Raw genomic sequence first — 14,003 nt, 5'->3', positions numbered from 1 at the left:
AGAGAGAGGTTTCCAGTTTCAAGGACTAGCACACATAAAAGCAGAGAGTTGCTTTGCACCTACTCTAGCCCATTGGAGCCTGTAAATGTTCTCTCTGACACAAAACAGACCACTTTTGCAGCCAGGTCTCTGTTTTTGGACTTGCTCTGCAACTTGGTCAGACCTAATATTTCTTTTCCAAAAGCTCTTAGCCCGAGCAACCTGTCCAAAGGGTGCTTTTTCCTCATCTCTTAACTATTTCTTTCTGGATCCTTCCCTGCCAGGAAGTATCCATTAGCTGGGCATCCAAGATCAAGAACCTAATGCTGCTCCAGGAAATTTAGGAATTAATTCAGCAAATAGGTAGTGAATACTTGCTGTATGCCAGGCTCTGAGCTATTTCTGCACATGTAAAAAATTTTTTTCATATTATAATTAGGTGTTTGCTTATTTGTATCACTTCATAACAAAATGATGACAGACTAGAAAGGAAAAAGAACATAGAAAGTATAAATAAAATAGAAAATCAAGCCCGAGAATGGGTGGTGCATCCTCACCACCAAGCATGGGTCCTGGTACACAGGAGACACTCCATCTGACATTTGACCTACACATTTGGTTCTGAGCTTCCTGGAAGCCCAGGTTAAAAAAGGTTGACATGGTCACATACACAGTTTTACATAGTTCACATGATGCATGACCTTCTGAGGAAGTAAATCTTTTTCTAGCACCAAGTACTAAAAGAAAGCTCTCTAGTGAGGTTTAGTAAAGGAGGGCTGACACACTACCTGGTTCTCTTTCTCAGAGATCACAAAAGACGACTGCAAGGGGACCTGCCACACCAGCGCCAAGTAGGTACCTTCTGGGCCCCCTTTGGGGGTGATGCAAAGGGGGTTTTTTCCTGAGTGTCCACTCAGGCCCTGTCCTTAAGGGAGTCGTTTCCTGAGACCATTTCTGAGGATTTATGGTATATTTAAGTACAAAATGAATAAGGCCACTGTCAGCTTGCTAGATCCAGGCTTTTGAGCAAGTTGCCACCTGAATTGCCTGGCATGTTGGCCAAGTATCAATTGTTACCCAAGCTCAGCCAGAAGGACTCTCTCACAGAAGCACAGGGAGCTCAGTGGGCCTTAACTTTATCAAACCTTACTCGTGATTCACAGCCTAGCCTTATTTCTTTACACTTCAGCTGTGTACTCCTAACTCCCAGAGAGGCTTAGTGGACTAATTAATCAAGAGCCCAGCAGCTGGAGCTAGACCTGAATTCAGATCAGCTTCTGTTATGTCCATAGACTGCACGACCTTGAGTCAAATATTTAATGCCTCTAAGCCTTGGCTTCTTCATCTGTAAAATGGGAATAATGGTAATACCTACTTGTTAGGGCTATGGGGTATTGTGTGGGTTACATGAAGGAATGTGTGAAGCACAGCTCAGAGCACATAGGAAGCTCTCTAAAGATGGGTAACTACTGTCCTTACACTTGGGCAGGTGCCCACCTACAAACACACGCTCTGCATTTTGCCTGATCGATGACTGCAGCTTTAGCTGCCCTTAGCGGGGCTGTGCTAGGCATAGATTCTCCTCCTAAGCCTTCAATGAGACCTCTGAGTGCATCCCAGGGGCAGGAGCTGGGATGCTGGGGATGAAGGGGTATTGTGAGCCCCATGGTGGGGGTGGGGTGCATTTTTCTACAAACACCACCTGCCCTTTATCATTGCAGCTGCCTTCTCAATCCGGATGGCACAACCTCATGCAAATGCGCAGCGGGGTTCCAAGGGAACGGGACAGTCTGCACAGGCAAGTGAAGAAGGAATTTGCTGGGAGAAGTGTAGCGTGAGCTGTTGAGAGATCTGTGCTCCTGCAGGCTGCATGGGCAGCTGCTGCCAACAGTTGATACGAAACTGGATGTAGCAGGGCAGCTGCTGGTCTTTCCATTGTTTGGGTCAGCTTTTATTTCTTTCAACAACGTTTGTAGTTTCCAGATTGTAAGTTTTATACTTTGTTAAATGTATTCCACAGCATTTTATTCTTTTTGATGCTATTGCACTGGGAATTGTTTTCTTAATTTCATTTTCAGTTTGCTTGTTGCTGCTGTATAGAAATACGATTGATTTTTGTCTGTTGATCCTAAATCTTGCAACCTTGTTGAACTTGTGTATTAGTTCTAATTGTTTTTAGTGGATTCCTCAGGATTTTCCTTGGCAAGATCATGTCTGCAAATAGAAATTGTTTTACTTCTTTTTCAATCTGGATGCCTTTTATCTCTTTCTTGCCTAATTGCCCCGGCCAGAACCTTTAGTGCAGTGTGGAACAGAAGTGGCAAGAGCAGACATCCTTGTCTTATTCTTGATCCTGGGAGAAAGCATTTGGTCTTTCACCATTAAGTATGATTTTAGCTGTGGATTTTTCACAAATGTCCTTTATCAGGTGAAGGAAGTTCCCTTCTACTCCTAGTCTATTGAGTGTTCTTATGATTAATGGTCTTGAACTTTGTCAAATGCTTTTGCTCCCTCTATAGAGATGATTATGTTTTTGTCTCTAATTCTGTTGATTTACTATATTACATTAATTGATTTGGGGATATTAAACCACCTTGTGTTCCTGATAAATCCCACTTGGTTATGGTGTATAATCCTATTTATATATTGCTGAATTTGATTTGCAAGTATTTTCTTGAGCATTTTGCATCTATATGCAGAAAGGATATTAGTCTGTAGTTTGCTTGTAATGGCTTTGTGTGGTTTTGGTATCAGGATAATATTGGTCTCAGAATAAATTGGGAAATCTTTCCTCCTCTTCCACTTGTTAGAAGAGTTAGTGAAATTTTGGTATTTATTCTTCTTTAAGTATTTGGTATAATTCACCAATGGAGACATCTGGTGCTTTGCATTCTTTTGAATTGTCCATATTTAATCCAATCCCTGCCATTTTGAAATATCTTCCATTTCTCAATGATTCAAGTAAAAATGCATCAATTTTTCCCCCTCTTCCCCCAACCTGTGCTCTGAATCATCTCTCTCTTCTGTAGCGATCAATGCCTGTGAGATCAGCAATGGAGGCTGCTCTGCCAAGGCTGTCTGTAAAAGAACCACCCCAGGAAGACGGGTGTGTGTGTGCAAGGCAGGCTATGCCGGCGATGGCATCGTGTGCCGAGGTAAGGACCATCCCTCACCCGTCAAGAGCCATGGTTTAAGAGTAGGAGCCCTGTTAAATGATCCTAATACGTGGGCGCTTATTATGAGGACATGTCACTGCTGGGATCATTGGGTGGGAAGGTTGGAAGGTGTGGAAATGTGATGTGTGATGGTGTGTGATATTCAAAAATCACTTTGAAAGGAAAGAAAGGGGAAACTTTTTCCAATTAATTACGGTGGTGACTGAACTTCTAAATATTTATTGAGTTCTTTTTTTATACAAGTAGCACATTTTCACTAGAAAAATTACAGAATACATAAATACTGGGGAGGGGGGTTCTGAAGATACCACTCCCCTATTGTTTTATCCCATTTTGCTGTATATACACACGTTATTTTTTTAAACAAAAAATTGTATCTCATGCTGTATAGTATTTACTGTACTTAGCAACATAAAAGAACAACTCTACCTAAAAATGTGTACTTCCAGATCATGATTTTAATGGCTATATACTGTTCTAATGTAAAGATATGCCATAGTAAGTTATCTGAATTATAACTTTCTGGTTGTGAAAAAAAATTTACACAGCTGTGCAAGAATAGTACAAAAAAAGACCACTTGCTCTTCACCCAGATTCCCTTATTGTTAACTTTTTGCCTCATTTGCTTTTATCATTTTCTCTCTTTAATATGTATAGATACACACATTTTTCCTAACTATTTGGGAGTAAGCCGTGTGTGTGTGTGTGTGTGTGTGTGTATCTCACATTCCCTTTATCCTTAAGTACTTGAGTGTATTTGAGAATAAGGATAGATTCTTACATAACCACAGCACAGTTATCAACTTCAAGAAATTTATTATTGGTATAATAGTTTTATCTAATTACCATTTGCATTCTAATTTTGTCATTTGACCCAATAATGTCCTTTTTTGACAGTTTTTCCTCCAGTGCAGGATCCAGTTTGGGGCTGGCTGTTGCATTTAGATGCCGTGCCTGTTTAGTTTCCCTGAATCTGGGGTGGTTCCTCAGCCTTACTTTGTCCTTTATGATGCTGATGTCTTAGAAGAGTATAGTCCACACCCCAATTTGTTTTTATTGAAGCACAGTCAGTTACGATGTGTCAGTTTCTGGTGCACAGCACAGTGTCTAAATCATGAATATACATACATATTTTCATTTTCATATTCTTCACCCCAATTTTTTTTGATAGCATGTCCTTCATTCTGAGTTTGTCTGATGTTTTTTTTTTTCATGATTACACCCAGATTTTGCATTCCAAGTCACGTGAATGATACTGCACCCTTCCCAGGCTGTCACACTGGAGGCTTGGGATTTCCAGGTGCCTCCATGTGTAGTGTGAAGTTTGACCATTGGTCAAGGTGCTGTCTGATTTCTCCACTGTACAGTTACTTTTTTCCTTTTAGCTACTAATGAAGAGTCAGCCAGGAGGCACTTTAATAGCAAGCCAACATCCTGCTCCTCATCAAAATGTCCTCTTAAATTTAGTATCTACTGATGAATCTTCTCTGAACCAATTACATTGTGATGTTACAAATGCTTTTTTTTTAATTCCTACATCTCTTCATTCATAGCATGTTGGATTGGACTCCAAAATTCTGTTCAAGTCCTTAACTGCAAACACGTATGTTCATTCAGTAGAGGGACAGAGTCAAACCCGCAGACATGCTTCTGCTGACACAGTCCTGTCCCAGATGAGTCGATTTTGAGAAACCATATCTGGTACCCACCTGTCAGGTTATTTCTGCCTCAGAGTTGTCAGAAAACTGAATCACACCTGACATCTGCTCCCCTCGGTCAGTTAGCCATCCTGGCTGGTCCCTCAAGATGTCTTTATTTGAAAATGAGGCTTGGTTCTCATGCCACGTGTTGGCTTTTTGTTTTAAAGAGATCAACCCATGTTTGGAGAACAATGGTGGTTGTCACAAGTACGCAGAGTGCACGCAGACGGGACCCAACCAGGTGAGCTCTGCCTCCCCGGGGACCTCAGCTTTCCTAAGAGCAAATTCCTGGGTGTTTAAACCCAGGCCTGAGGGAGAGGAGCTGAGAACAGACCTCTAGGGAACAGCAGCATGAAATCAATACATTAGAGGAAATTATGGAAGAATTCCCCTAGAGGCCATTCTTTGGGAATGAAGAGAAATGGCAGGAAGGGAAGGCGGGGGGTGGATGGGGGTGCGGGACAAAAAGTACTTAGGAGAAGGGACTTCCTTAGAGTGGGGAGAAGTGGGCATCTGCAAATACCACATGGTTCTAGAAGCCCCGAGGACTCCAGCAGTATCTCGTTCCTTTCAGCTTTCTGAAGCCCAGAATCTTACAATTTTTCTTTGGCTTGAGGCTCTGAAATGTGTGCAGCACAGCAGCAGATAATGTTTTTTAAGCTGCTGTCATATATTCCCTTGTTGCGGAAAAATGTGTTATAGTTCAGTTGTGACAGCAACCTGGATCCAGGCGAGAAGACCAAGCAGCACTCGGAGAGTTGGAGAACTCAGGTTTATTACTCCAGCGGGCCCAAAGGAGTTAACACTCCAAGCTCTGGACCCCATCTGTAGGTTTACACAGGCCTTTATAGGCTGCCAGTTTAACACTTTGCAACATCATATGCAAATAAAGTATAACAGAAGTTGACCAATCAGGAACAAGCTTTGTAGAAATAGACCAATCAGGAGTGAGAGAAATAACCAATCAGGAGTGAGCTCCATGCAAATGATGTGCTGCAAATGATGTGCTACAAATGGGCCAATCATAAATTAGGGAAGTGGACCGATCCGAAGTGAGAGTAATAACCAATCAGGAGTGAAGGAAATAACCAATCAGAAGTGAGCTCAGGGAACCAATAGAATTTTAGCGGTAGGTAAGCTGTTTCAGAGATGAAAAGTAAGATAGAGCCTGTGGGCCAGGGAACTGGATGGTGCGGGCAGGAGAGTAGTGGCCATGCTTGGGGGCCCTGCCGGGTTTTTTATGGGGCTTCCCGCATCACCCTAACACTGTGGCCCTTGCAGCGCCTCCCTGGGGAGCATGTCTGGGGAGGTGGGAGACACGTGAGGGCTTCAGCACAAGGGAGGGAGAGCTCGAGGGGTGAAAAGACTCAGGTGGGGAAGCTGGAGGCTCAGGGAACCAGGCTTTGCCTCCGTCACTCTCTGTCATGTTGTGAACAAGCAGGAAATTACAAACATCAGAAACTGGGTGATGATGTAAAGCTCCCAGTGAATGTTCTGTTGACTTTGTTGAGCCATTCGGAGACCTCAGTGCCAGGTCTCTGGACAGCAAGTACCTAAGGAGCGCCCCCCCCCAAATGTGTTTTGAAATAATTGTGTGTCTGTGTTTACAGACACAGTCATGGGGAAAACCAGAACAGTTGATGTTGGGCTAACTTATGCAGATTTGGGGGTTCAGGAGAGTCCTTATTGCAAACTGCATATGCAGTGGGGGAAACCTATAAGCTTTCTGGTGCTCAGAGCCTCTAGATTTGGAGGGCAGTGGGTTGGAGTCAATCTCTGAGACAGGATCTTAACCCAGAAAGAGCAGCTAGTGGGTGTCCTGTGGGCGACTTGGTAAAGGGTTGAGCAGATATCTGGACCCGTAACGAAGAGAGAGGAAGTGGAAACCTGCCGCTTGGCCCTGGCTGACCTTGCCGTGCCCACAAGCTCAGGTTCTAACAGGTAGACATCAGAGCAGAGCCACGGCTCCTGTGTAGGGGGCTTTGGTGTGGGTTAGAAAAACCGCCCCTTGGGTGGACACATCAGGAGCAGGTGCCCCTTCTCTGGGCACCCGGCTTGGTGACTAGAGCATAGCTGGGTTTCAGCCCTGCTCATCCTCACGCCCAGGTGGTCCTGAGTAGAGTGCATGTGATGCAGGGGTGAACTAGACAGTCCCCAACTTCTTCCAGACAGTGTTCCCTCCTTCAACGTGAAGCCCCCCACTCATTTTCTCAGTCAAACAGTGGGGTTTTTTGATTGATTTCATGGCTGATTCAGCTCCAAAGCCTCCTTCTAGCTTCTCAGAGCACTGGGGCCTCTGGGCTGAGCACAGGCGGAGTGGGAGTGGACCATGGCTTAGCTTCCTTGCACCTGGACCTTTACCAACCAAAGAGAGAAAAGAGGTGGGCACAAGAAGGCAAGGGACCAAATAAGGTGACCAAGTTAAAAAATAAAATACAGTCTCTTGGCAGCAAAGGTGGGGTGTATAGGTGAACCCAGTGCTAGGGTAAAGTGGGTCTAATACGCTAAAATAAGATGACGATTCTCAGTCTAGAGTAGGTATTACCAATACCAAATAGAGGACCTTCTAACATCAGTTACAGAGTTACCATTGTAGAATTCCAGCAGAAGAGCCAGCAGAATGTATCTGTGAAATGACCTATTTTCCTCTCCTCCTGGACAGGCCGTCTGTAACTGTTTATTGAAATACACTGGAGACGGGAAGGTCTGCACACTCATCGACGTCTGCTTAACTGTGAGTGCTCCCTTCCCCGCGTCTAGCGGGTAGGGTGTTGAGGTGGCCTCTGGCAGAGCTGCTTCTGGGCTACTTCTCCCTCACATCCCAGTTGCAATGTTGGAGAAACTCCAGTCTCTGCCTTCAGGTGGCCCTCACCTCTGTGTCTGTCTTCTCTTCTAGTGAGGACATTTACCAACCTAAGTTCCCCCAGGTTAGCCTAGGATGATCTCATCTTGAGATCCTTAATTGCATCAGCAAAGACTCTTTCTAAACAAGGTGACATTCACAGATACCAGGGCTTATGACTTGGACCTTTAGGGGCTGGATGGGCACAATTCTACCCACCGTAGACCAGGAGGAGTTCAGGTCCCTGACCAAGACCACAGCTCGAGCACATGGTGTGGCCCACATCTGTCTGACTCAGAGGCTGGACCCTTGACCACTTCTTGTGGTGCTGGTTCCTCCCACAAGGCACTGGTCCCCAGCAGAAGCCCTGTCCACACACCTTCCTTCCTTGTTCATGTCACTGCCCGCCCCGAGCCTCCTGCTGTGGGTACAAAGACGGCACAGACACCCCAGAAGTAAGCCCTTCCTTTTCAAGTGAGGTCCCTACCATCCCCCGTGTTGTCTCCCAGGTTTCTCAGGGGAACGTACCCCGTGTGACATGTGTGTGTAGGAAGAACGAGGAAGAAGCTGCAGGGCAGGGAGCTGTGGTGGAGAGCTGAGGAGAGAGGTGAAGGTGGGAAGCATCTTCTCCAGAGAGAAATGAAATGTCCTGGAAGAGTAGAGAAGCGTTGATGTTTGTGTGCAGAACTTTGAAGGGGTCCAGACAGCACACAACCATGACTTTCTCCAGCAATGCTCCACCAGTCAGGGTGAGCCCAGGGGCGGCAGAGTCTAGCCCAGGTGGGCTGAGGGGAGAAAGGAGCGAGGTGGGGTTTGCAGTGTGCTGCCCACTGCCTGGGCTGTGCTGAGACAGAGGGCAAGGAGGTGAGCAGGACTGTGGGTGAGAAAGAAGGAGGTGGCTCAGAGGGAGGGGAGGTCCCTGCAGGTCAAAGGAGATTGGAGCCACAGTGTTATAAAAGGTAAATGGAAAGGATAGAAGTTGGTGGTCAGAGAGAGCAGGAGGCTTGAAACAGAGCTTTCAGGAGCAGTCCACTTTAATGTGGAACCAAGTCAAGGGTGGGTAAGGAGGTGATGACAGGGATAGAGCAGGGGCAGGTTGGCAGGGAATAGGGGCAGGTGCAGAAGACGTCAGAGACAGAGATGTTGGTGCCACCAAGGATGACAAAAGGCACGGAGAGAAAGCCAGTGATCCAGGCGCACTGCGCAGACAGAAGAAGAGGAATGGGAGCGTATAGATTCCACGTGCTCTGAGGGAGCTGGCATTTGCAGAAGACGAGGGAATAAAAGTGGTTGGAAGGGACGATGTGCAGTAAGAAAGATGCTATCCGAGCCCCAGCCATGAAGTGCGGGGTAAGGGAGGAAGAGCTTCGCTTGAGGGGCGTAGGGGAGCAGCGTTTGCAGCAGATGGGTGCCTCTTCAGTAAGAGGCAAAGAGAGCTTTCTGGGGACAGGAGGAAACAGTGGAAGTTTGCTACCTGTGAGTCTCAGAAGGCACAAGGTAGGGCCTGTGAGGGCAGGAAGGGTGGGATATGAGGTCAGATCAAAAGTGTATAGAGCAACATGCTGGGGAGAGTCCGGGCAGTGGGAGGGACCCCTGGCCGCCTGAACCCCTGCTTTGACTGAGATGAACTGGAAGGTGGGACAGAGGGGATTCATCCTGATGGTCTTAGAGCAGACTGGGCATCGAGACAGTAAAATCTAGGGTATTTAGCTGCAACATCCAGGGCCCCTAGGAGATGGTTAATGGTTGTGCAGGACTCAGCTTTTTTGCACAGCTCACTGAGCTCCGTCAGCTTGAGGCAGGAATCTGGTGCAGTAAGTCTCTCCTGGGCCAAAATACCATGTTCCATCAATACTTTTGGAGTCGGGGCTGGGAAGGAGGGGAGATGTACAACCGGCCTTTAAGACTGCTGACCTCCTTCTCTGCTCAACCCCACTGGATTCCTTTTTCCTGAGCTTTATATCCTTACCCCACTCAGGAACTTGGCTTAGGCTATGGAGCCTTTCTCGGTGTTCTGGTGGGTGTTGGCTTTGAACTATACTTTGCTTTGTTTATATTGTAGGGCTCTGTTCCGTCTCCCACAGTTTATAAACTTTCTGCAGATGGTGACAGAGTTCTGCTTTATACTGACTGCCTTCTAGATGATGACTGTTGCCTTTGCTATGTTGGGATTAGAGTTTAGCCCAAAGCTGGGAAATGTCCAACGAGATTGGTGCCTTACTAACTAACTCCCAGGTGCCGAGACATTCCCCATTTGGCAGCTTTGGGCTGATCTGTATGGGGCTGGAGATCTGCTGGGATGGACCTGCCATCTTGGGATACGGGCATACCTCGGAGATGTTGTAGGTTTGGTTCCAGACCATTGAAATAAAGCGAGTATCGCAGTAAAACAAGTCACAAGAATTTTTTAGTTTCCCAGTGCATATAGAAGTTATGTTTACACTGTACTGTGGTCTATTAAGCGTACAATAACATAATGTCTTAAAAACATATATACCTTAATTTAAAAAATACTTTATTGCTAAAAAAAATTGCTAACCATCATCAGACAATGCAGGGTTGCCACAAACTTCCAATTTATAAAAAAAACCACAATATCTGCACAGCGCAGTGAAATGAGGTATGCCCGTGTAAGGCTGAGTGAGTCAGATGGCCCTTACAATTGTAAGGAATTGGGGAAGGGCAAATAATGCAAACCAGCCAGGCAGAGAGTGAGACCAAAAGTATGCTTCAGTACAGAATTGCTTTGTGAACATTGGCAGAGCTGGAAATGAACTGGTCTGACTCCTACCCCCCCCCACTCCTTGGGAATTTTACCAGAAAAACGGCGGCTGTAGTGAATTTGCTCTCTGCAATCACACTGGACAAGGCGAAAGGACGTGTACTTGCAAACCCAACTACATCGGGGATGGGTTTACCTGCCGTGGCAACATTCATCAGGTAACGCGAGGCATTTTTCCGTAAAGTCAACCCCCCTTTCCTCCCTGTGCAGAATCCCGGAAGCTAAGGAATGTGCAAGAGTTCTCTTATGCACAGAACTCTAGAAAAATGCGAAAGACTGCTTTCATATAAATTGGCAACAAAAAGAAATGTTATCTTCCCATGGGAATTCACTTGACCTGGAACGCAGTGATTCCAGTCGACAGTTCTAGAGTCAGAAACGTCGAGGTTTGAATTCAGGTGTGCCAATTAGTAATGTGACTTTGGGCAGATTACATCACCTCTTGGTGCATCAGTTTTCCAGCCTGTAAAAGAAAATGATAATGGTACCAACCCCAGCAGGCTGTTACAAGGTTTAAATGAGATGATGTGTCTCAGGCACAGAGCACAACAGAAACTCGGAGGCATTATCATGATGTGGATTGTTGTTGGAGTGTGTGTTTGCGTGACTGCCCACGAGAATCTGTACTGGACGTAGAGGATGAGGCATCGTGATACTTGTGGATTTCTCCTATTAGAAAGTGAACATTCTGTTATTTGGTTTAAAGAAGGACTTAGAGCATACTGGCTGATCAAATACTCTTGTTACTAGAGAAACTAAATCTGCCATAAACTTGTAACTGATAATTGATTTTTTTTTTAACATTTGAACTACTAAAAATTCTCTTAAAGCTCAGGTGCTTCTGGAAATGGCTGAACCTTTCTGTGGTAAATCAGATGGTGACTCCAGGAAGGTTTTGGAACTCACAGTATGTCCATGTAGTCATTCTGAACATCAATTTTAAGCCTATAGATGGGGCTTGAAATTGGCCCAGATTTCCAGCTGAAATCATGGTAGATACTCTCGATCTTAGAGACGTCGTCATGCGGTAACCGTGCATTGTTCTTGTGTATAATTCCCAGGCATTGAGTGAACCTTCCCTGTCTTTGTTTCCAGGAGCTTCCCAAGAACCCAAAAACGTCACAATATTATTTCCAGTTGCTGGTAAGAATGTGTGTGTCTGTCTAGCTAGAAGAGTTGGGTCTCAAGCCAGATAGGAGATAAATCTGTAACCCCCGGAGTAGGTGAGGGTAGAAGACAGCCTGGGAGCCTTGATTTCTGAAACGGTCTCTGTGTTGGTCATTTGTGCACATCTCAGGCCTCAGGTGGGCAGCATAGCAGAGTGGCATAAATGCTGCTCTGTTCTGCTGTATATGTGAGAATGTAGTATATGAAACACTGCTTTCAGACAGTGGACGCAAGAAGCATTACTGGGGCAATCGGCTCTTTGGGTGAACATATTAAGTTGGATCTTTCTGCACCTCATACATCTGAATAAGTTCCAGAGATATTGAAGAATAAAAGATAAAAATCCAGAAGAATAAAATAATAAACTCTAGAAGGAAATATAAGTAACCATAGGCTCTTAGCATTGGCAAGAAGACAATTGGAACAGTTAAGTAAAACATCTTATTACTTGTATTTGTATTATTGTCCCAATCATGTAAAACGTGTAGTATGTGGAAGAGACACTGGAAAAAATATATCTGGAAATAATGGGTTACTCTGAGGTGTGGGTTATTTTCTTCTTTATGCTGTATTTTTAAATCTTTAATACAGTCAGCATAATGTTATTTTTATAACCAGATAAAAATACACATTATTTCAATGACAATAAATCTGAATGAGTTTGAATTTGACTAAATAAACCCAGATGTCCCTATCTGGTTTTCACTCCCTCTGCCACTATGCACTCTCTCTGCTGTTTGTTTGAGCCCCTGCCTATATTAAGTATGTCAATCTGACCCTCACCCTGTTTCCACAGGAGCATTCTGTACAAGACCTGATTGGCCCAGGCCCCTTCACTGTTCTTGCACCTTTATCTTCAGCTTTTGATGAGGAACCCAGGGTAAGCATGAAGTGAGAGGCATGTGGAAGAGGTTTGGGACTGGAACACAGTCTTTGGGCATCACCCTGAACCAGCACTGGAGACGTTTCTGGGCAGAAGATTTAGGATCAGTTGGAGCAGACCAGCAATGGAAGGGGCTGCCTCTCAGCATAGGGACCCCTGTCAGGGGAAGCGAATTAGTGGGTTTGGGGTAACCACTGGCCAGAGACTTTCTAAAGGACATTCCTGAATAGGTTAGGAGGTTGGAAAAAAACAACAATTCTTAAATAATTCTAGCATCGTGTAGACCCCACTCCCCCCAGAAAGAATGAAGAGGAATATTGGATTAACAGTATATGAATAGATTCTTTTCATGCAGGACTTATCGGAGCCTTTACCATCTAACATTCACTCCGACTCTTCATGCTGGATTATTCATTAATATATAATAATGTAGCAAACATTTATTGAATGTGCCAGACATTGTTTCTAGTGCCTGGCTTAGATTAACTCGTTTAGTCTTCATGACAACCTGTGAGCTGAATGCTATTATCATCCCCATTTTACAGTTGAAGATGTTAAGAAAAGTAACTTCCCCCAGGTCACCTGACTTGCAAAATGTGGAGCAAGGACTCAAACATGACTCCAGAACCTGTATTCCTAACCACTGCACATGCTGCTTCTCTCTACATATATTTTGGACACTAGCAAAGCAGGAACACAAAAATTTTTGAAAAACTTTGACATCTGATGTTTTTTAAAAAGCATCAAAAGAGTTATCATGAAATATTGATAACTTTGTGGGCTTTCTTATGACACTGACTTTGTGGTTAATGTTTTTAGTTTGACCTACAAGTGAAGAAGCATGGTGGTCTCTTCCATACTAAAGTTATAAATCAGCCCAGGCACCCCTGCAAGAGAGGGGCATACTGTGCGGTGTCATCCAGCATTTTGCACAAGAAAACACTTTTTTCAAGTAGCAGCTCCCAGGACTTGGGTGGGGTCCTTGACGTGTGCTGTGAAATGCTGGACCAGAGGGACTCCAGGTTCCTTCCGTGCTGAGATCCTATAGTGGAAGCAGAAGAGGAGCTATAACCACTTTCTCCCTCTTGCCTATACAGTCTCTATCCTGTGTCCCTGACTCCAAGCCAACCCTGACTGCCTGCTCCCCAGGGTCTGGGTGGAGACAGAGGTGCGGGAGGGAGTCTGGAGGAGGGGACAGCAAAAGGAAAAGTTGGAGCAGAAGGCTTCTGGCTCTGGGTACAACCCTCTGACCTATCACAGGTTAAAGCCTGGGACGAACAGGGACTAATGGCCCAGGTTCTTCGGTATCATGTAATTGCCTGCCACCAGCTGCTTCTGGAAAACCTGAAACTGACCCCAAATGCTACTTCTCTCCAAGGGGAGTCAATTGCTATCTCCGTCTCTCAGGTAAGAGAGGCCATTTCAGACTCCCCTCTTCCTTAGAGTGATAATAATGATAATGACTAATGCATGT

General features: G+C 45.1%; 1 protein-coding gene across 3 annotated transcripts in view; it reads left to right on the top strand.

Annotated features, from left to right (window-relative positions):
- STAB2 (stabilin 2) overlaps positions 1-14,003 on the top strand; it is a 133,352-nt gene that overhangs the window by 89,959 nt on the left and 29,390 nt on the right. For all 3 annotated transcript variants that reach the window (XM_006205893.4, XM_072973107.1, XM_072973106.1), the window contains 9 exons: positions 785-830; positions 1,701-1,777; positions 3,009-3,134; positions 5,023-5,096; positions 7,518-7,589; positions 10,518-10,637; positions 11,575-11,622; positions 12,443-12,526; positions 13,790-13,936. In XM_006205893.4, coding sequence (XP_006205955.2) covers positions 785-830; positions 1,701-1,777; positions 3,009-3,134; positions 5,023-5,096; positions 7,518-7,589; positions 10,518-10,637; positions 11,575-11,622; positions 12,443-12,526; positions 13,790-13,936 — 794 coding nt within the window. The remainder of the gene's footprint in view (positions 1-784; positions 831-1,700; positions 1,778-3,008; positions 3,135-5,022; positions 5,097-7,517; positions 7,590-10,517; positions 10,638-11,574; positions 11,623-12,442; positions 12,527-13,789; positions 13,937-14,003) is intronic.

This window comes from Vicugna pacos, chromosome 12, assembly GCF_048564905.1.
Source record: "Vicugna pacos chromosome 12, VicPac4, whole genome shotgun sequence".
Taxonomy (NCBI): Eukaryota; Metazoa; Chordata; class Mammalia; order Artiodactyla; family Camelidae; genus Vicugna; species Vicugna pacos.
This window is presented reverse-complemented; position numbering and strand designations above follow the sequence as displayed.